This window comes from Parasteatoda tepidariorum, chromosome 11 (genome assembly GCF_982258835.1).
Source record: "Parasteatoda tepidariorum strain Cologne lab strain chromosome 11, Ptep-v5.0, whole genome shotgun sequence".
In the NCBI taxonomy this organism is placed as follows: domain Eukaryota; kingdom Metazoa; phylum Arthropoda; class Arachnida; order Araneae; family Theridiidae; genus Parasteatoda; species Parasteatoda tepidariorum.
In genome coordinates, this window is record NC_141765.1 from 735,083 (window position 1) to 759,881 (window position 24,799).

The 24,799-nt window shown below is 32.2% G+C and overlaps 1 protein-coding gene across 5 annotated transcripts in view; it reads left to right on the forward strand.

The window, feature by feature from the left end:
* Window positions 1–24,799, forward strand: part of Vps13B (vacuolar protein sorting 13B) — a 240,096-nt gene that overhangs the window by 153,463 nt on the left and 61,834 nt on the right. For all 5 annotated transcript variants that reach the window (XM_087154944.1, XM_087154946.1, XM_087154947.1 and 2 more), the window contains one exon: window positions 3,892–4,158. In XM_087154944.1, the coding sequence (XP_087011070.1) occupies window positions 3,892–4,158 (267 nt within the window). The remainder of the gene's footprint in view (window positions 1–3,891; window positions 4,159–24,799) is intronic.

The window sequence follows — 24,799 nt, forward strand, 5'->3', positions numbered from 1 at the left end:
TAGTTCCTCAATTGATTCATTAAGGTTTTTTAGCTCAGTTCGCTTTTCTTCGAGATCAAGTAAATATTCTGATAATTGTTTCTGATGAATTTCATCTTCAAAATTCAGATTCTGTACAAATGTGTCAATTTTCGTAATTGACTTAGTACAATTAGTTCTAGCAAGCTTTCGTTTTGCTTTAAATTAATCAATAGTTTCCAATTTCGACATTGTAAATAAATAAAGGTACAGTACCTGTTAAGTTCAAGCTTTCCATTTCAAGTATTCCAATAATTCAAGTAATCCTTTCTTGAATCCAAAGTAAAGCACTTATAATAATTAATCCAAAAAAAAGCACGTATAATAATTTATCCAAATTAAATCTCGGATTTCTGGGTCCAAAAATGATAGAAAACTTAATTCGAGATTTGGATTTGCATACTGCCAAGATCTACGCAATATATTTCTACCATTATCTTCCCTGGTTAGTATCAATAAATAGTCAATATGTGCTTTTTATATTTATTGTCAAAACATAACAAAAAATAACAATTAGACTGAAATGATTGAAAACAAAAATAATATTCATGAGAATTAAATCAAGAGGAGCATTCGAGATGTGCTCCTTTCGGCGTGAGTGTATCAAGAACAACTAAACAAAGAATATTTTGATTGGCGACGGATTGGCTCCGCCGTAATAGAATTCATTCGTAACAGTACCAGAGAGTTAAAAGTTTTTGACATCTAATTTTTAGAAAAATAACTTTTTGCATACTGCAGTTAAAACCTCGATTTTACGTCCCCCGAATTTACGTTTTTCCCGCATTTTACGTATTTTTCATCAGGACCCAGTTTTTCCGTATACCTCCAATGTTAATTTTACCCGGATTGTAAGTTTTTAATTTACGGAATTTCCCGCATTTTACGTTTTTTGTAGAAATTAAAAAAAATGTTTTAATAACCAATATTTTTTCTATGTTTGCTTTTTTAAAGCTCATCCACGTTGTTGAAAGTAAATCTATGAAAGCAGAAACGCATTCCACAGACTACTGTTTTCTAGAACTTTAGTCCTCTCTCCCCGTTCCTTTGTTGAACACCTGCTGCCTGTCTCGGACAAGGCAGCGGGCGAAGAAACAAAGTACAGAAACAACACATTTCATTGGTGCAGGAATAAGACAGATAGGAGAAGAGACACTCCAGTTACCAATCAGATGTAGTGACTTATTTTCTTCCTTGGAAAGCAAAGGGGATCTTTACGTTTCTACAGCTTTTCAGACTCTGTTGTTGTTTAGCACAAGGTGGTCGCATTTCAAACCCTTTCGTACGAAACTGGTGAGCAAAAAACGCAAAAACTTTTCTGTTGCTGAGAAAGCCGAAATTGTTAAGCAGTTTAATGAATTTCATGGAACAAAAGTAGCATTCGCACAATTGCAAGGAATTCCCGTAACAACCCTGCAATCCATACTACAGAAAAAAGAATGCATTGATAAAAACTTTGAAAAAGTCGGTGAAAAAAATGCCAAGAAACGGAGAACAATGAAAAAATCCCCGTACGACGAGATGGAAGGGATTTTAGTAAAATGGTTTAAAGAGGCTCGTGACGCTAATGTACCTGTAAATGGCACCATATTAAGAGAAAAAGCTCTAGAAATCGCCGATAGACTTGGTTTAAAAGACTTTACAGCTTCCAAAGGCTGGATTGACCGGATGAAAAAAAGACATAATCTTGTGTATAGATCGCTCTCCGGAGAATCATCAAGCGTAGATGAAGCTACAATAGAAGAATGGAAGAAAAATTTACCAAATTTGACCAAAGGATACAAGCCAAAGGACGTATTCAATGCGGACGAGACCGGACTTTTCTTTAACCTTCTGCTGGATAAAAGTTACGTTTCTAAGGGAGATTCCTGCCACGGAGGGAAGATGTCAAAATTGTGTCTTACGGTTTTCCTATGCTGTAATTCTGATGGAAGTGAGAAGGTGACTGGACTCGTTGTTGGAAAACACGCAAACCACGATGCTTTAAAAACGTGAGAAGTTTCCCAACAAATTATGAAGCAAACAAAAAAGCGTGGATAACAAAAGCCCTTTTCGAAGACTTTTTGCAGAAACTGAATAAAAAGATGAAATTTCAGAACCGCAAAATAATTTTGTTCATCAATCAATGCAGTGCACATCCGGATTTGCAGCTATCTAATGTGCGTGTTGAGTTTTTTCCTGCAAACTGTACAAACAAATTACAGCCTTGTGATCTCGGCATTATTCGATCATTTAAGGTTTTTTACAGAAGGCACCTTGTCCGGAAAGCTGTAGCTGAACTAGAGAACGAAAACCTAAATGACGCCTGCAAACTAAAGTTAAGTGTTCTGGAGGCTATGCATTTTATTTCTGCTGCTTGGAGAAGCGTTACACAAAAGTGCATTTCCCACTGTTTGGAAGAAAGCGGAATTGTAGCTTCTAATAAACCGTTAACAGATGCAGGATTAGATAGACTAGACTCGGAGAATGACAATGAAACAGTTAGCTATGACTTCGACGAGTACATCCGAGAAAACTTAGCAACATGCGAAGTTGAGAGAACCACTGCTCTATCCGTGGACGATGTTATGGACTTTTCATCCGCCGATGAAGATGAACAAGAAGAAATAGAAGCACAGCCCGTTCCTTCTTTCAACACAGCATTGAGAAGTTTGCTAATAGTGAAAGACTATTTTCTATCATACAAAGACCAGGAAAAAAATTTGCAAAAGATTTCAGTCCTGGAAGATGAGGCATTTACTTTGAACTCAATGTCTAAAAAACAATCTACTATTACGCACTATTTTGCACCTAAATTACATGATTCTTAACAAAAATTGTAAAAGTGATCTTGAACTGGTATGTTTTTTTTACTAATATTCTTTTTGTAAAATATAGATTTTAATAGTACCTTTTGAAAGAGTCATCTTTACTACCTTTAGTTTGTTTTATTTTCCCATTATTATTATATGATTTTTTGCTATCTAAGTATTTTCCGTATTTTACGTTTTCCCGGATTTGACGTTTTTTTTTACCCAGTCCCCTGAGAAACGTAAAATCGGGGTTTCACTGTATATATTTTAATTTTTTATCGAATTTAGAAATTTTAATAACATGTTACCTATAAATCAGTTTGAGTATTCAGTCTTATCAGTTTTTGATATTAAAAATTAATATGCTATTTGTAATTGTGAATACAATAATATTCAATGCATTTATGTTTGTATTATTATTCATATATTTCAATAGATTTACATTTTAATATTTAATATATGTATGGCATGTTTATTTAATATATGATTTGTTTATTAAGTAGTATTAATAAATTTTGATTATGATATTTTAACGTTTCTTTATAAATTTAGGTTTTACCTAATCCTTAAGGTGAAATATTGAAGAACTAGGATATTTACTTTTTTTTTAAGAAAATTTATTGCATTTATTTTCTTTCCCAATCACTGCCTTTTGGTTTTCACTTATTTAAAAATGATATACTAAAAAGCTTGGAAATTCCTATAATTATTTAAACAAGATTACAGTTATCAAATGTTTAAAAATTATCTTAAATATTAGAAAAATCAGTCTAGAAGAGATTTGTTTTTTCCGACACAAGTGGAAGAAATTCTTTTTTTTAAAAAAAAAAATAATTTCTTCCACTTGTGTCGGAAAAAACAAATCTCTTCCAGACTGATTTTTTCTATGATTTCTTCCACGATTTTTTACTCTATGAAAGAAACTTGCCTTTTCGGGATAAAATTATCATCGCTGTTGTCTTAAATACTCTGCTACACATGTTTTCAATTCCTGAAAGAATTTATTTTAAACTCAATTCTTTCAAAAACTTGTTTAAAATTGATTAAAATGAAATTATTGAGCTTTCTCTTAAAATTTTAGGTTATTATTGATGGGCACCTGGCAGTTCAAAACCTACTTAGTTTCCCAATACAGTTCAAATGTGAATTTTCTAATATTGTGACACTTACAGAAACTCCGAGTAATGCAAATGTGATGTCAATTAAATCACTAGCTCCAAAAACAAAGTCTCCAGCATTTTTGTTATCTTCTAAGGAGTATAAAGGTCTGTCTTTATCTTTCACTGCTATACTTGATTCACAAATTTGGTCTCACACCGTTCAGTTAGAAGACAATAAAATCATTGAGGTAAATTAATAACATTTTATTACTGTTTTCATTATTAGTTATGAAATATGTTATTTGTTTTCCTTATGCAATTATTTCAGGGTGGCCACCCACCTGGAAAACCTTGAAAACCTGGAATTATCAGGGAATTTTTTTTATACTGGAAAAAACCTGGAAAAATCAGAGAGTTTTAAAAAAAAGCTGGAAATTTTTTTAATTTCACTAATTTAAATTATTTACTAATTTTCTTAATTTAAATTATTTCAGCCATTATACCCACTTTTTTTAGACGGAAATGTATCTCCAAGCAGTTGAAATATCATCAATTTAGCAATACTTTGCTTGCATCAAAATTTGCTCCATTACAGCTGTGTTAAACTAGAATGCCACATAAAATTCTTCCACTGTTGCTAAACGAATGTGGAAACCTTTGACCGCTATGGACTGCAATTTAGGAAAGATTGTTGGGGAGGTGGAAGAAGGGATTAGGATATTAGCTTCGGTTTTAAATTCTGTCCTTGGGTTGAATCCATTTATGGCTTAAGTTTGTTCCAATGCTTTTGTGGTAATTTTTTTCCATTTTGACAAAATGTTTTTGTATTTTTAACTTCATAAAATTCTCCAAAAATTTGCTGGTTATAATTTAATAATAATAATAGATTTTATATTGCACTCTTTTTCTGAAAGCTTTTTTATTCCCATTAAAAGAAATCTGTGAATTATTTTTTCTCAACAAACCAACCAATCACAAATTTTTTTTTTACAATCGCTAACAGCAATGTTTATCGACAAATTTTTACAATTGTTGCATTAATGTTAATTTTTTCTATTTCTCTTAACCTTTTATAACATATTTTAATTTTAAAAAAAGGTTTTTTTTTTTAAGAACTAACTATATACTAATATTTAATTTTACTCTTTTGTTGGTCAATATATGATTTTTGATTCAAAATTTTGTACCAAAACATTAAAAAATGAATAAAAAATCTTGCCAAATTTTTAAAATAAATAATTTTTTTCAAGATATGTTAAAAAAATAATATTTTGAATAAAATATTTTATAATATAGACACTTTTCTTGTACCCACATCCTACACTTTATTAGAATAAAGAAACTAAAACCTGTAAATTTTGAGATTTTTATCTGGAAAACCTGGAAAAATTAGGGAAATTTGAAATCTGATTTAAGTGGCCACCCTGTTATTTGTTTTGTTATAACTGTCGACGCTCAGGTAAATACGAACTCGCTCAATAAACAGAAAAAAAGCGGACTGTATATTTGCACAATATTTATTTATTATTATTTGGAAGAGAGCTTTTTTGTAGCTCGTTACAGCTTTCCTTCCACACACACTCTCACTCAGTGTTACAAGTTATACTAGGTGGCGCTACAAATCCGTGCGGATACATACCGCCGGGCGTTGCATTGTTTTAACAATCAACAATATTACTACAACTATCAACAATATTACTACTATTACACAAATTTCACATTTTACATGATTATGAAAAGTAATATAAAGTTTTTAAAAAAAATATTCATTCAATTGGCAATAAACAAATCTTGGAAATGGGCCTTTTAAAGATCCCTTTGTTTGTTTTAATACTACAAACACGAACTCTGCCATCCTTTCCCGGAAGGACCTCCACAATTCTACCAATGGGAAAATTACATATAGCCAAATTATCTTCCTTTATCAAAACCATATCTCCAGTTTTAATGTTTTGTTTCTCAATGTACCATTTCGACCTTTGTTGCAAAGTTGACAAATAATCTTTGTGCCACTTTTTCCATATTAATTGCACGAATTTAGTGGTTTTGTGCCATAAACTCAACCTATTATCAGATACATTGGTTACATCCGGTTCAACAATTGATGTGAACGGTCTTCCGATCAGGAAATGGCCTGGAGTGAGAACTCTCAAATCATTGGCATCTGAAGATAACGGGGTAAGCGGTCTTGAGTTTAAAACAGACTCAATTTGAGTTGTTACAGTCAAAAAATCTTCATAAGTTAATTTCTTATCACCCACTACTCTCTTCAGATGATATTTGAAGGATCTCACTCCAGCTTCCCAGAGATTCCCAAAAATTTCCATTTGATATTTTCATGACTCATATAATTACATAAACTCTTATCAGGATATTTAACTAAGCTAAATAATCGTTGTAACTCATTATTACTCCCAACGAAATTAGTCGCATTATCTGAGTACAGAATACTGCTTTTTTCTCTACGCGAAAAAAATCTCTTTAATGTAGCTATAAATGCTTGAGAGCTTAACTCTGTCACAAGCTCCAAATGAATTGCTTTTGTGATAAAGCATACAAAAATCGCGACATAAATTTTTTGAAAAGTACCTTTCCGTTGGTTCTTGTATTTAATTGTAAATGGACCGCAAAAGTCCACACCTGAAATGGCGAATGGAAAGCTTTGACTCACACGACTTTTGGGTAGATCACCCATAAGTTGATCACAAGTTATTGGTTTAGCTTTAAAGCACGACAAACACTCACTAACTACTTTTCCACAAATAGATCTGCCATTGATTGGCCAAAATCTTTGCCTTATAATAAACAATAATGTTTGAGGTCCAACATGTAAATGCTTAATATGATTACTAATAATTATCAACTTTGTTAATTTATGTTTTTCTGGTAACAATAATGGGAATTTTTTGCCAAAGCACAATTCACTATTGGACAAACGTCCACCTACTCTTAAGAGGCATTCTTTATCAATGAAGGGACATAAATTTCTTACCTTACTCTGCTTTGAAACTTCACCTGTAATTTCTAAATCTCTAATTTCCTTGCTGAACTCCCGTTTCTGCACTAAACTTACCAATTTCAGTTCAGCTCTTTTAAGTTCATCTGGAGAAAAAGACCCAGTTGATGTGTCATAAGTGCTCCGACAATTATCGATGAACCTATATACAAAACTTAATACACGAATGAGTTTACTATAATTATTACTAACTTCCAGAAAATTATCAAGAAAATTACTATTATCACTAATAAAACAATTAAAGTCACTAGATGGTTTAAATTCATTAGAAAATTCCTCTTCAATAACTCTGGATGGAATGTCTCTATTTGGATATTCACTGTTACACAAGAAATTTGGTCCTTCAAACCACAATCTACATTGTGAAAGTTTATCAGGATCGAGACCTCTGGAGATAATGTCTGCAGGGTTCTCAGTTGATGGTACATATCTCCAACTGTCAATCTTAGTTAAGTCTTGAATCTGGGATACACGATTGGCAACGAAAGTCTTAAGTAGAAATTACTGCTTACGTATCCAAGAAAGCATAATCATGCTATCACTCCATAAGTAGATGTTGGATATAGGCAAATCAAGAGCTTTTATCACTTTTTTCACTAATTTGGCTAGAAGCAGTGAGGCACAAAGTTCTAGTCTTGGGATGGTTACTCTTTTCAAAGGTGATACACGACTTTTGCTAGCAATCAATTTGATAGTCGCTGCTTGACCATTTTTAACACACTTACAGTAAACAACAGCATCGTAAGCAACCTCTGACGCGTCGGCGAATCCATGAATTTCAATCATGTCAGCTCCCTCTGTAAGTATACATCTATTAAATTCCATGTTGTTAACACTCTTTAAAGCTTCGACAAACTTTTTCCACTCTTGGATTTGTTTCTCAGGCAGTTCTTCATGCCAGTCCAGTTTTAAAGACCATAGCTGTTGCAAAAATATCTTTGCTTTTGACACTACTGGTCCAAGCAATCCAAGGGGGTCGAAAAGGTGTGCAATTGTGGATAAGACACATCGCTTCGTAACTTTCGAGTCTTTTCTATGTGATGCACTACAGGTAACTTTAAAATAAAGACTATCTTTCTTCGGACTCCAGGAAACTCCTAGCACTTGAGTTCCATCACAGTTACTAAAATTATATATTTCTTCACCATCAGAAACTAACGCTGCACAGTTGCTATGCCATTTGTGGAGTTGCATGCCAGCATTTCCTAAAATACCAATTAATTGATTTTTAAGTTCTTTTGCAGTTGCTAAATTATCAGAGCCGGTCAACATATCATCTATATAAAAATCATTTTCAATGACTGGAGCAGCAAGAGGATACTTTTCTCCGTCATCAATAGCTATTTGCTTTAATGTACGAGTTGCTAGAAATGGTGCACACACCGTACCGTAAGTGACGGTATTCAACTCGTAGGTTTTGACAGGTCCTTTCTCTTTTTCTTTCCAAAGAATACGCTGCAATTTTCTTTGGCTTTGATGAATTAAGATCATTCGGTACATTTTCTTTATGTCTGCTGTGAAGGCATAGACATATTTACGGAACCTTGTCATGATGGAAAATAAATCACTCTGAACTATGCCTCCATTTAATTGCAAAGAATTTAAGGAATTACCAGCTGAGGTAAGATAACTCGCATTAAAAACAACTCTTAGGACAGTTGATTGCCTATCAGGGCGGTAAACTCCTAAATGGGGAATGTAGTAAGTGGCTTCTTCCTCCACATCATCCGAAATTTCTGACATGTGTCCCATCTCTAAATATTCATGAAGGAAATCTTTATATAAAGATAAATAATTTGGCTGCTTAATTAAACGTTTCCACATCAGATTTAATTTTTTCAACGCAAACTCTTTAGATTTTCCCAAATGCTTAGGATCCTCTTTTAAAGGCATCTTCACTATGTACCGTCCCTCAGAATTTCTAGCACAGTTGTTTTTAAAATGTTCTTCACAAATAATTTTTTCTTTACTCTCAATTATTTCAGTTTCGATATTTTCGATCTCCCAAAAACTTCTAACAGTTTGTTCTAAATCAAGAGTTTCTTTAACTAACCCACAATGGATTTTATTATCCTCCATATTTGATATGCTTCCACTAACTAAATAACCAAACACAGAATTTTGTAAGATTAAATTCGAGTTAGGAGGGTAAATTTGCCCAGGTTTTATTAGCTCAAAAAATGATTCCGCACCAATTAATAAATCAACTCTCTGTGGAATGTGAAAATACGCATCAGCTAAGTTAATGTTTTCCAACCCTTCCATACACTTGTTTACTTTCTTTGAGGGTGTGAGATCCGTAATTCTAGGAACAACTAATAAATTTAGATCTGCGTTAAAAGTTCGGGCTTTATTTATTAAAGTAGCATTAACTTGAGACCTAACAGAAATAGCTGAATCATTCAACCCAGATACTACTATGTTTATTTTATTCTTTCTCAATTGTAGGCGATCTGCGCATTCTTTACTTATGAAATTAGACATAGATCCCGAATCTAATAAAACACGAACTTCACTTTCATTTCCAAAAGAATCACATAAATAACAAATTGCAGTACTCAAAAGAACTGTTTTGTTTTTATTCCAGACATAACTACTCGTGGCCGAAAAGATATTGGCGCCTGTGTTTTGCTCTTCGCAAGCTGCTGGTGTAAATTCGATTTCCTCTATCAATTTGTTTTTTATTTGATTCTGAATTCATAATGTTCTCCTCTTTTATTTTCGATTTCGCTGAATAATTATGTTCTCAATTAAAGTGTAATGAAATATGATGCCTTTTACCACATTTAGCACAAGAATATTTTGATTTGCAAGACATCACTTTATGTTTACCAAGACAATTAAAACACAATTCTTTATCTTTAACAATTTGCATTTTCTCAAACACAGATAATTTCTTATAAGTAGAACACATATAAAGGGGATGATTTTCATTGCATAAAATGCACTTCGAACTCTTAAAATCAGACAAAAAGGTTTTAGAAATATTTCTTTCATTATGACTTTTATTATAAGAGCTCTTAGTTAAAGATTTTCCACGAGATGTCATAAATAAATCTATTTCCTTTCCTAGTTTAATTGGTTCAAACCAGGTGTCCGATTGTTTTACACTTATATAAGTAGCGGTTTCCCTGTCCAATGTTTGGAAGAGTTTATCAGAAATTATTAGCTGATTTAATGTTTTAAAATCTGTCACATTTCTTAATTTTAAATAGTACTCCCAACTAGTTGTTAAACGTGACGCAAACTGAACGTGTGTTTCATTTGACTGTCGCATGGTTGTTTTGAAATTGTCCAGACAAGATTGAGCCGTTGGCTGAAATTCTCTAAGTACTATTTCTTTCACTTTTTCATAATTATTAAGATCCTCATCACTTATATATGTGATAATATTAGGCGATCTTTCCCCAAGTTGATTAAGAAGAATCTCAGATTTATATTTATTTGGCACACACTTAACTATAAATGCTCGTTCTAATGATGTAAAAAAGAATCCCCAATTTTCGGGTTTACTCGGCACTTTAATGGTCAATGTTCTAATGCTCTTAATCAAAGAATCTAGGGAATTATTAGATTCAATTAGCTCTATATTATTCTCTTTTGGCTCGGAACGAATGCGTGCAATTTCTAATTCAGTTTTTGTTCTCTCGAGCTCCTTTGGCTCAGCACGAATACGTGCAATTTCTAGTTCAGTTTTTGCTCTCTCGAGCTTTAAATTCTCTAACTTTAATTGTTTCGATTCTTCAGACTTGCGCTCTTCTGCTATTAAACTTACTAGATCACTAACAGCTTCAGAGTCAGTTTTATATTTTTCACAACTTTTAATTATATCACTTAAGTTAACCACAGTCATATCATCACTAATCTCTAGATCTAGTTCACAGGCAATAAGCCTTAAATCATCTTTTTTACAATTCTTAAACATTGTAAATTAAAGTATTTTATAAAAAATCAAAACAATCCTACCTTGAATGGGAAAGCACGAATCCACAGTTTTCTCGTAACACTGTCCACAATGGTTATCTCTTGGAACAAGAAACGAAACTCTTTTCGTTAATTATTTCAATTTTGCTGATTTTTCCTCCTGGTGAGCGGACCACTCATGTCAACGCTCAGGTAAATATGAACTCGCTCAATAAACAGAAAAAAAGCGGACTGTATTTTATGCACAATATTTATTTATTATTATTTGGAAGAGAGCTTTTTTGTAGCTCGTTACAGCTCTCCTTCCACACACACTCTCACTCAGTGTTACAAGTTATACTAGGTGGCGCTACAAATCCGTGCGGATACAATAACAGTAAATATTTTTTATAAGTTGACAGGTAATATTTATCAAAATATATTGTTAGCATATTGTTTTTCTCTTTTCTGAATTTATTTGAATTTTAGTACATCAACTGAAAACTAACAATAAGTAAGTACATATTTCAAAAAAAACATAATAACTTCATTACAAATTTTAAAAAAGTAATCAAAGTAGTCGTCAAAAGTTTATCAGTTCTCCATCTATGACTAAAAGAGGCGTGTGTTTTATTCCTAAACAGTTGACCCACATAAGATCATAGCCTCAGTTTAAGATACATTTGTACTGATTTCTGAATCCTTCTTATTCAATTAAGCCTCATAATATTGTAATTGGTAAAAAAGCAATGGACTCCTAGTTTAAAGGTATCCGCAAGAAATAACAATGTTTAGTAGTAAGTGACAAATATCTAATTAATAAATTTCAATAATGGAACAAAAATGGTAGAGAACATTGTAATTTTCTAAAATATTCCTACTTTCCAATTCAAACTTTTTAAAAATTTTTTGAAACTTATATTTTTTTACTTTTCTGAATATGAATTTTTCAAATGAAAAGGGTATCCGCGCACCTGGAAAGTCATGAAAAATCATGGAAAGTCATGAATTTTAGTATTGAGCAAAATTTGTCATGATTTTTGCTATTTTTAAAAAAAAATCATGGATTTAGATCCTCCAGTGGTGCAGGTGCTGCGCCGATTCGCGCCAATTGTGGAAACCTGCTCCTACATACTCCAAATTGAAGTAGTGGCCTTAAATTGCTCTGATCTGCGCCAAAAGGGATATTTTCCCTTTCGCCAAGTCACAATTTTGCGGAAACCAAGCTACTGCCATGTGGGGCTCTGGATTCAGTGGGAAGGATTTTTGCACTCTCATGTGCAACTCTGCGTCATTTTGCAAGATATTCTCAATTTCAGGTTTCATTTTCCACTCTCTGAAATGGAACCGACACTTCCATTGAATTTTCGGGAACCAACTAAACATTGCCAAATTTTAATAGCAAAAGAAAATTGTATTTCTCTTGTTAATTTCATCGTTATTGAAGTGCAATCGTCTTCGTCAATGGCAAGCTAATGGCCTTTTTGCTCTATTCTAATTACAGAATAGTACCATGATCTTGGAATTAACTTGGGGACCATTCACTAAGTACATATTTTCATGTTGATCCTCAGAGCAGTCAAGAATCACAAAACTTTATAGCCTCAAAATTTCCATCTCCCTTTTATTCATTTAATTTAATAAAGATAAGAATTAATTAAGTTTCTTGAACATAAATTTTTATCTGAGGGATCATCCACTAATTGCATATTGTTTTTAAACATTTATTTTACTTTGTTACTTTTTTTTACTAATATTTTTATTTTTACTTATTGCATTTTATTATTGTGCTATTACTTTAAAAATTTTCAGTGCTCTTATTTTGTTTCAGGAAAGAACTTAATAATATTTAAAGGCAGGATTTTAAATAAGTATGAAGAGAGGGGCTTTCAGAATTATTAAAGCAGCAGAAAAATCTTATGTTTCTCAGATTTGTCATTCAAAAATACTTTAATTCATCTCTTAATGATTTGATTAAAAGCAAATGATATAAAAATTTTTAATTATCACAGATTTGTTAAACATTATGAGTGTAGGGACAATATAATAATTTACTTCTGACAAAATTTCTTTAGCTTCAATACTTATTGTATTTGCATTTAGAAATGATTTAATTTTTTTTAATCATTTCATTAATGAAAAACTGTACTAGGTGACCAATTTTAAGTAAAAAAAATTTAGGGGCCATTTACTAATTTACATTTGTAATATAAATTTATTAAAGTTCGCTTAATTCTTTACATATTTTTATAAATTCAGTATGATCAATATTAATCTTGTTAATATTTTGTTGAATATGCTATTACAAATAACATTTATTTAAATATTGAGAAAAATTTACTCAATAACATTAAATAATAGTGAAATTAATTAGAGTTTTAAATTACCTTTCACAGAATTAAATAAAGTAATTATTAATTTAAAAAATAGTATGAGCTACTCAATATTGAATTTATCTAAATTGCTTTTGCCAAAAGCTCTTTTAAGAAATATTTCGGCTATATTAAAAAAAATTTTAGGTCTTTTCCAAACTGAGACACCATTGATTCACTTGCTGTATGATGAAATGGTGTCTCTAGTTTAAGCATTGTTAGGGCGTTTTTTAAAGAGTTCTGCTTTTCTTAGTTTAACAGAAAAGGACTTAAAATCTTTGAAGAAAACGCAGAAATTTGGCAAAATTCAAATTTAATAGATGTTGGACTAGATACCACAAATGCGATAACATCCTTATCTTCATCAGAAAAAAATTCTATGTATTTAGGTGCCAGGTCTATGGCATGTGCAAAAAAGTTATTAAAAAGCATTACCTCTTAAAAACTGTACTGTAGGTTATTGTACCATCTTAAAGTGTTACATCCTGTAATGAGAATGGAAAACACTTCCATTAAGTCAATAAGATATCTGGCAACAGTAACCCCATTCATTATAAAATCTGAGGAGGCATCTTTGTTACTGTTATGTGGAGAACCAGAAGGTTATTCTTCTGACTCAAATGAATGTGCACCAATTGATGTGTTTTGGAAAAACTATTTTGTGAAGAAATATAATTAGAGAAATATCAAATATCCTCTTATAACAAAGCTTTTTAAAGCTCTTTTGTGCATACCACATGGGAATGCCGATGTTGAAAGAGGTTTTAGTACTAGAGAGGTTTTATTTTTGTTCATTTGTGTGAATAAAAAGCTACTTGACAATAGGGCAAGTTTAAATTTGCATAGTGTTAATGGTTTGAGATAAGTTGTGTCACATATCAGCTGTGGGTTTAAATAACTTTAAAGTTGACAAAGATATGATTAAAAGGACTCATGTAGCATTTAAAAATTATTCTGCTTGATTAGAGGTTGAGAAAAAAAGAAAGTGAAAATAATGTGAAAACATTGAAACTGAGGAAAGCAGATTGAAAGCTGCTAAAATTGATTTGCTAAAAAAATTGAAATCTTCTCAAGATCTCTTAGCCACAGCTGAAAAAAATATTAAAGATGGGTTAAATAATTAAGACATGTCGATTATAGAAAGGGGACAGATCCTCTTATCTGAGACTAAGTCGAGAATAACAGAATATTTAACAGCATTGGAAGATACCAAAAAGAAACTTGATTTGTTTATGCAGGGACCTTCAAAAAAGTGTAAAAAAAATAAGATATGTTATTAATGAACAAAATTAAAAACTCTTGTTATAGAATTCTTGTTTTAATTCTTTTTATTAAATATGCTCCAAATCTTTGTTTCTCTGCTCCAAAATTGCTTTCTTGTTGCTCCAATACCATGTTTTGCTACCTCCACCACTGGTCTCCGAAAAATCTAATTTTTTAAATGGAATCCCCCCCCCCTCAATTTCATCCTGTTCCAAATATCTGAATTCCTAACAAAATCACCACTCAGGCATATTTTATTAGAATATAAAATGATTTTATCGTGTTCTTTAAAAATTGTAGTGTTCTTTCAAAAAATGAAAGAAAAAACATTTCTAGAGCGAATTGTCTTTTAAACTCTTCTGTGATTTAAGAATTTTTATCATTTATTTTATTTAATTTTTTCAATTTAAAATTCTAGTTGAAGCAAACCAGTCATTGGCAAATTTTTTTTATTCTGAAATGAGAACCGAAAAATCAGGAGTATTTCTTTCCTTTCAGATGAACAAGAAAAGTATCTTTAGAATATAACTCTACAGAAAAAAAATTATTTGCTTTTGTATTTTTTTCAGTTATTTTATTGTTTCAACTCTTTCTTTACTCTGTTTTTTAAATTTAAAATCTATAAATATGAAGATGCAGAGTACAGCAGTTTTGGTTATACCTATCATTTCAATTAATGTTATTATAATGCTTTTTTTAATTTATTGTTGCGTTTTTGACGGAGAAAATAGTAACTTCGTTAAGTCTTGAAAAATTCTTGGAATTAGTCATGAATATGAAAATCTAAAATGTAGCAGATACCCTGAATGAATTACCCTTAATTTTAAAAAAGTTAATTGATAAATTTATGATTTTTCAACAGTATTTATTGTAAGGTAAATGAACTGCACTGTAACCAGACTAACACATACCTTCATACAACACATTGCTTCAATTGTTCATACTTTCACACAAACATATTGCTTCAATTTTTATACCTACCCAAACTTCCAGATCAAAGATATTTTGTGAACAAAAGAATGGAGTTTATTTCAGCAAATAATTAACGTATATGAAACTTCTTTCCAGCATATTTAATATCACAACAATATAATTATATTTTGAATAATTACCTTTAACAGTTCTGAAATTATGTGTTGAAATCACAAAATAAAAAAAAAACAGAAAATCTGAATTAGTACCTATTGAATGAGTCAGTTTATATTGTTGTACGTAGATGGCATCACAAATGCTGGCATAGATGGCAGCAGTGTTGTCCTTAATATAACCTCTTATCTATAATAAAATATTTAGCCCAGTTTCAGCCTTTACCCAGGTATGTTGATTTATTTCTTGTGACCTCCATGCTTAAATTATTGGGTTAAGTCTTTAGGTTATGGGCCCAGAATGGTCCAAGGAATTTATAGCTAACATTTATTATGTTTAATATATTTATTTTTAAATTCTTTGCTAAATTTTAGAATTAAAGATAGATAAATTATGGTAGCATGTGTTAACACATGGTTAGGCTTAAATGCTTAACACTTAAATAAATGTTGTTTTTCTTCTTAAACTTTGTAACTAATTTAATTTAACTATGTTTTAATAGAAAATTCATTATTTTATAGTTATATTTTTTAATAGTTTAATTTAAAGTTAACAAAGAAAAATAATCATGCCAGGGGGAGGAGGTTCTTTTAGCCATAAGAAATTAAGTGGGAGGGCAAATTATGCTGATTGGAAGTTTGCCATGAGAATGCACTTAATTAAAAGAGATTTATGGGATTATGTTGAAGGGGAAAAGGAAGATGCAGCTTTAGATGCCAAAGCCTTGTCATACATGGTTGAAGGGATTAGTGAAACAGTTTTTAATGATTTGAGGGACTTATCTAGTGGCAAAGAAGCCTGGGAAGTATTATCAAAAACTTATGATGATAAAGGAATAACTAGAAAAGTGTCTGTAATTAAAGGCTAGATTGCAAGATATGGTTGAGGGTTTCTCTTTCAATGGGAAAATTAGTGATTGTATACCATGCATTAAAGGTAAAATGCATAAACAACCATTTCCTTAGGGGAATGCTACACGAGCAAAAGAATTGTTAGGCTTAGTGTATAGTGACCTCTGTGGACCCATGAGTGCTTCATCAATAGGGGGTTCTCGGTACTTCATAAATTTCATAGACGATTTGTCACAAATGACTTTTGTTTATTTTATAAAGATTAAATTTGAAGTTCTTGGAAAATTCAAAGACTTTCAGACATATGTAGAAAGACAAACTGGCAAACCTATTAAGGTTTTACGCTCTGACAATGGGACGGATAAGGGCTATTGTCTAATTGATCCAACTAATTGTAATATTGTTGTAGCCCGAGATGTACATTTTTTGGAACATGATATGTATCATGACAATAACAGTGACAAAAGCTCACCAGAGTTAAGTGATGACTCTTTATTCAGTGGGAGCATTGTTGATTTTGACATCACATCAGATAACAGGGTGCGTAGCGTTTGTAAAAAGTACTTAAAGGTGCTTTTTGGGAGATTTCGTTTTTAAAAGCTTTTAAAGGTGCTTTTTTCAGCTGGCGTTTTTAAAAAGTGCTTTTTTTTCACGAAATTTTTGTTTTCTTCCTTCAGTGATATCTGGCGGATCCACTGCATTTCACGAAAAATGGGGTGTTTGCTACGTAATCATTCACACGGACTTCATGTCGTACCCATGTTATGACTTGCGCATGCGCGCACACTCGAAACTGAAACCTGAGGATAGAGTCAGATCCTTATTAAATGTTTTTCTTTTTAATTTATAATTTTATTCTTGTTTATTTTATTTTACTTCTAACACTTTTTTGACGTAGGGGGTAAGGGTACTTTTGTTCTGAGTTCAGAGTCAAGTTGAATTCACTCGGTGATGTGGGAAAGTACTGATTGTTTCGATTTACATCCGTTTCTTTTTGAGTTTTTTTTTAAATGCTAAAACTGTTCATAAAAAGTTTTTGTTTTTCAATAATATCATTGATTCAATAGGAATTTTTTGAGTGCTTGAAAATTTTTGTAAAGTGCTTGAAAAGTTTTTAAAAAGTGCTTATTTTTGATTCAAAGATTTGGCTACGCACCCTGGATAAACTCCAAAATGATAATAATGTTAGCGGGGGTGATAATCAAATAAATTTCCAAAATGATATTAACACAGGTCGGTATGACATTAATGACTTAAATAGAGGCGATTTTGTAAATATTGATGAGAGTAATAATATAACTGTAGATAATGACCTGCAGAAGATGACACCTATAGGAAGAACAGTTAAACTTCCTCTTCGTTATCAAAATTTTGATGCCAATGGTATGCCAGATTTGCAAATGCCAACTTTAGATCCTATTTTTTTTGCCAATGCTTTAGTGGCCATAAATGAACTTCTTTCTGAACCTAATACTATTGATGAGGCACTCAATTGTAGTAATGCCAGGCATTGGAGAGAATCTTTATGTGAAACATTAGTGGACCACATTAAAAACAAAACTTGGGACATAGTAAATAAGCCTAAAATTTAAAAAAAAAATGTGGATTGCAAATGGATATTCAAAATAAAACATAATGTCAATGGAGATATTGAAAGGTACAAAACCCGTTTAGTAACTAAAGGTTTCTCCCAGATCAAAGGAATAAATTATACAGAAACATTTTCCCCAGTAGTTCATTATGTAACATTAAGAGTTTTGTTGGCTTATGCAGCTATTTATGATTGGGAAATCGATCAAATGGATGTTGTATGGCTTTTGTTCAAGGGACACTAAATGAAGAAATATAAATGAAAATTCCAGATTGGTTTAGTGAATATTACAAACAAAATTTAAATGGGAAAGTTCTTAAACTTAATAAAGCTCTAGATGGCTTAAAGCAAAGTGGCAGGCTTTGGTATCTGGCATTAGAAGAAAGCTTAGTTGAAATGGGTTTTAGGCAAAGCTCTTTTGATAGTTGTGTGTATATTAAACTAAATGAGAGTAAAGAGCTTGTAATTGTAACTATCTACGTCGATGATTTATTAACTTTTATCAACTCAGTAAGGCTTAAAAATTTAGTGAAGAAGCAACTAAGTAAAAGATTTGAAATGAAAGATTTAGGTGAAACCAATTACTGTTCAGGGATTAAAATAGATCAAAGGGGTCCATTAACCTAAATCAAACCCAATTTGACAATGAAGGTGGTTCCAATAAGGCACAATCATATGATGAACGTTCTAAAAAGAGAACAATCAAATGAAGTAGCAAAGGCTTCTGGCTCTGACAGAGAAGACGTGTGCCATGAGATGACCGTGAAACTGATGATGAAGGAGGAGAAGAAGGGGGTAAAAGATGAAAACGTAAGGAAAATAGAGAAACTAAGCAAAAGAAACAGAATGAAGATGAACTTATTGCCAAGCAAAGGAGCAGAATCGTTTCTAAAGCATTTATTTCATCAACTGAGGAGTCTGACAGTGGAAAAGAAAAGTCTAAAAGAAAAAGGAAATCAAGGGCTAGCGATATTAGTCAAAGTGATGAAGACAGTGGGCCTAAAAAGAGGAAAATTGCTTCTGATAGTGGAAGTGAAGATTCTACCAGTGGTAATGCAACATCTAAAAGAAGAAAAGGAGCAAGTGATGGCAGTCAGAGTGATGAAGACAGGCCAACCAAGAGCAGAAAAATTGTTTCAGATAGTGATGAAGGTAGTGAACCTAAAAGGAGGAGAATTACATCTGACAATAGTCAAAGTTAAGAAGAAAACGAACCGAAAAGGAGAAGGATTGCTTCGGACAGTGGGAGTGAAAATGATAAATAAAAATGTGGACTATTTAACAAAAACTGTAAATAGTACTATGCATGAACATTGTGGAAAATCATTGGGACCAAAAATGATTTATCTTTATTTTTTTCTGAACATTTGTGATTTTCTTTTAGTATTCCCAAAAATGTAAGCTAAAGTGGGAGTGTTGAATGAGTTAGTTTATATTGTTGTACATAGATAGCATCACAAATGCTGACATAGATGGCAGCAGTGTTGTCCTTAATATAACCTCTTGTCTATAATAAAATACTTAGTCCTGTTTCAGCCTTTACCCAGGTATGTTGATTTATTTCTTGTGACCTCCATGCTTAAATTAATGGGTTAAGTCTTTAATACCTTTGATGTATTGATTAAATTTTCATGTAATATCATGCAATCTTAATTGTTAAAGATGTGGGAATTAAATATACTAATTAATATTTGCAGTCAATATTTTAAGTTACAAAATCATGCATGAAAATATACTTTCTCTGAATAAACATATTTTGCAATCAGGAAAATTTGGTCCTTATAGTTTAGTCAGAATGGTGATCTGAACATTGTTTTCAGTTATATTAGTTTTACTTTTTGTTTATTTTGACTTATTTTTTGAACTATTTACTATTTTTATTCAAATTGAAAATGAAAATAAGAATTTTGAGCTTTAAGGTATTCAAGTTTTCACGTCATTTTAAACTATGTAATTTTAAGAAACAAAACCCGAAATTTCCGCATAAGTGGTCAAATAGTTCTTGAGATCAAAGTCCGACTTTGCCTGGTTGGGATCTGGGACAAAAACTTCTTTTGGGGCCCCCTCTGCTTCAGTAATGAAGAACCGAACTTCATGGAGGTATTTAAATTTTTCACCTCATTATAGATAACAAGAAAATAGACTAGAATCTAAAATAGCTATAAAGTCTACCACCTTTAAAAGACAAAATATCGTTCTGTCCATTTTATTCATTTTCTGACAATTCTCTGTCCATCATGCCAAATGCTGTTTTCGGATTGCTAACTTTGTCAACTAGCTGCGAAAAATTCATATCCTTACTCAGATTAGGACAGAACTCAGCTCAATTTTTGCAATTACAATGGCTCAATTAAGTTAATCAGTAGCCTGTATTTTTGTAAAAATACAGGCTTTTGATTGGCCAAATTTGTCCATTGTAATTGTGAAAATTTAACTGAATTCAGCGGTAGAAAGCCGTAAATTTACGAAATATAGATGGTGTTCATACAATAGATTAATGATAAGAAGCTAACATAAAACAGACGGATTTTACACAGTACTGATATTTTGTTCTAAAAAAATTCATTAAAGAAGGCAACATAATATAAACTTTTTATTCGATTTAGGGCCCTCTTCTGATGTGGGGGCCCAGGGCAACTGCCCGTATGCCCTTACTTTAGTCAATCTCTGCTTGAGCTTTCAATTTTTTTAAGCTTTTCTAGCTGTTTTATTGATTTACTTCAAAATTTGAAAAATAATTTTTAACTTAATTAATTAATTAATTTAAATTTCTTTTTATTAAATTGACTTTTTAATGGTATATTAACACAATATGGGAAATATTGATGTTAAAATAATTATACATATACAGTGGAGCATCGTTTATACGACGCCGAAGGGACCACCGAAAAACGTCGTATAAACGATAACGTCGTATAATCGATTTTTACTTCTAAAACTGAAACTAACTTTGTTTTCAGTTAATTTTAATGTTTAACGTGTTGATTTACATAAATTTCTAAATTAGACAAAGCAAAACAAACAAATAACCAAAGAAGAAAAATTGCAGTGAGCAATTTGAATGTATGTTACCTTTAATTATATTTTCTTGCTATTAGTCTCTACAATGCTTTGAATAGCGAGTTGAACTTACTGCTTTCTATGATGCAATTTTAGATTTCTAATCACGGCCAAATCTAATGGCTGAAGCGCACTTGCGCAATTTGCAGGAAAAAAGAGAGCTTTTACATTTTCCAAAATAATTAGTATCGATGGGTGCGCTGGACATTGGTCGATGAATAGCAAAGTTTTTCGTTTTTGCCTCTTCATAATAATGTCTAGTTTTTTCAGTCATCTAGTAAAAATTACGGTCGTCATCCAAGCATTCTTGTTGGCACCCTTTTCTGAATCATTCATGTTGGCAAATGCCGCCTTTTTTTAAAATACACAAGAAAAAATAAAAAATTAAATAAACGTGAACAAAATCTAAAAACCGACGTATAACCGATTCTGTGCGTCGTATAAATGATATATTTTTACATTAAAATGAATAGGAATGATTTGGGACCACGCTAAAACGTCGTATAAATGTAAACGTCGTATAAGTGATCGTCGTATAAACGAATCTCCACTGTATTTTAAATCTATCAATTCATATCTACTATATTTAAAAAATAACTAATAAAAGTTTTAAAAACTAATATACTTGACAGGATCCCCTTAGATACTATAACATGATGATTTAATATGAAGGAACTAACAGACAAATTGACGTTTAAAGGCAAATATCATGAAGTCATATTTTCTAAATTAACTGATATATCTAACAAACCAGTCACCTTCCAAGTTTAGCGACAGAAGCATTAGTAAACATTATTAAAAATGTAAAATATGAAAAAATATTTTTTTAACAGTCATGAAGCAAAATAAAAACTTTTGCATAAGAAGTTTAAACCATGCAACATTTACTGCTGTTTGAATTGTAACAATTTTCTGTTAATATTTTAAAGTACAGTGGAAAGTCGCGCATCCGGAATCGGTGGGACTTTTGCTAGTCCGGTTATTAGATTTTTCCGTACAATAGACCCCTAAGGTAAACAAAGCTTAAAATGATCTAATAAACGATCTGAATCTAAGAAGCAAAAAATAAATAAACATTATTTTTCGGGCAATAATGTTTTAGTATTAGAATGATATCTAATCAATCAAAAACAAAATATTGGAAAATAATTATTGCTTAAAATATAGAAAACGAAAACAAAAATTGACAGTTAAGAAAACATTAAGTGCTCTCTCTGCCATTTTGAACTGGAAGGAATCAAGCAAGAAGGGGAAATTCCCCTCATTCATTAAGCTGGGTAGGTGGAGAAGAAAATTCATTTCCTCCTTACTTGTTATTCAAGTTGAGGGCAGGGCAGTGACAAATTCTTATTTTCTCTCCCATCATTGGCCATCAATCAAGCATAAAGGCGCGGCATGCTGATTGGGTTCTCTTTATTTTTTCTTGTGTGACTGAAAGTGACTCCCTCTCCACTTTAACATTTGATATATTTACCCTTTTTCAGAGTATTTCTTCTTCCCCTGACACTCTAATAAAATGGTTCCAGGAAATGCCTCTTTTACTAGCCAGCTGCATAGGAAAGATGGGGGGGGGACTCATTTGAAAACAAATCTCCCCCCTTTCCTGCATTCATGAGGAGGAGCATTGCTTATGCTTACGGTCTTGGGAGGTCTTCTCTTCCCCTTTTTGTTTATTTGTGGGTTCAATGCATAAATCACTAGAAGGTGGAAAAGGAAAAAAACGTGTGTCCAAAGACTTTTTTTTAAGAGAGGGGAAGAGAATAGATGTTTATTTTGAATGCTAAAAAGTGTTCAGGAAATCAACCTTTCCGGAAAAGGGACGTCCGGATATGGGACGTTACACTGTATTGCTTATAGTTAGTGAAAACTCTTATGTTGTTTGGGACACTTTTGTGGTCAGGGGCGTACGCAAGGGGGGGTTTAGGGGTTTAAACCCCTCCCCCTTGAGCTCAGACAAAGTGAATTTACAAAATAATACAGACAAAAATGAAAATTTGCTGTTCTTGGATCTTTAGGATGTCTAAACGCAAGAATTTAACAATTTTTAATTACTTTGAGAAAAAATCACGACCTGAAATTAGTGAGGTGACAGCATCTAGTACCAATGTAAGTTTTTCTGTTGAACAGAAATGTGATACTTCCGCTGAAGAAAACGTTTTTAGCGTAATAGAATCTGATGAATGTGAAAGCGGCCCTCAAAGTGTTACTTCCCACCCATATGACATTGAACTTTTTTCAGAAGATAATACATGCAAGGATAAAAAACTGGATATACTTAAAAATGTTTGGGAACCCAATCCAGCATTTGTTTTTCCTGAAAAAGAAAATTGAAATTTCAGTACAAATGGCTTTATCGCTGGAAATGGCTTGCATATTCAGAGGTTAAGGGTGGTGCTTTTTGCAAATTTTGTGTACTTTTCGCCCCAAGTGGTGCCTGTTCTGGAAAGCAACCTTTAGGCCAACTGTGCAATGTAAAATTTGACAACTGGAAAAATGCTGTAGAGCGATTCTCTGAACACGAGAAATGTCTTTATCACAAAAAATCGATCGAAACTGCTGGGACATTAAACGATATTTTATTTGGAAAGATGAAACCTGTGGATGAACAAGTTGACAGTGCAGCAAGCAGAAGAAAATAGAAAAAACATTACTCCAATCATTGAAACCATCCTATTTTGTGGAAATCAAGGTCTCGCTCTAAGAGGACATAAGGATTCGGGAATAATTGCTGAACAACCAGGTGAAGAGAACGACGGAAATTTTCGGGCATTGCTTCGTTTCCGGAGTAAGAACGATTCGACTCTTAAGAACATTTTAGAGTCAAGCAGAAAAAATGCTCAGTATACCAGCCCTCGATTTCAGAACGAAGTTATTGAGGTTTGCAATATTTTAATCCTGCAAAAACTAGTCAGCAAGATTAATGATGCAACTTGCTTTTCCATTCTTGCAGATGAAACAACTGATATTGCAGGTATAGAGCAATTATCGTTATGCGTTCGATATGTCGATAAAGAAAATTTTAACATCACCGAACAGTTTTTGCAATTCATTCCGGTGCATGACTTAACCGGAAAAGCAATAGCAACAACAATATTAGACCAATTACAGTCTATGAAAGTTGATATAAAAAAGTTACATGGACAGGGGTACGATGGTGCTGCATCAATGAGTGGAAAAATTAATGGTGTACAAGCCCACGTAAGAAGTATTGTCCCATCAGCACTCTATGCACATTGCTCTGCTCATAGCCTCAATTTGGCTGTATCAAATGCATGCGAAATAACTGGCATTAGAAATTGCTTAGGGACAATGAAAACATTATACGACTTTTTAAATACGCCAAAAAGACAGTATGTCCTATCTTCAGCAATAGAGGAGATGGAAACCAGCTCTAAGAGGGAGAAAATTAAACAGCTATGTGCAACCCGTTGGATGGAAAGATATGACTCAGTAACCGCTGTGGTGGAAATTTTCGAGCCTATCGCCGAAACACTACAAAAAATATCAGAATGGAAGGATAAGGAATCAGTTACCCAGGCTAATTCTTTACTGTGCACAGTATCTAATTGCCAGTTAGTAATATCTCTTTTGTGCATTTACAAAGTTTTCACCATAACAATCCATCTCTGTAGATACCTACAAAAAACAAGCATAGATTTGATAGAGGCAGTGAGTCTTGCAGAAGATGTCATTAAAGATCTAAAATTAATGTGTGAAAATGCCACTGAAACATTCTCTGAAATATTC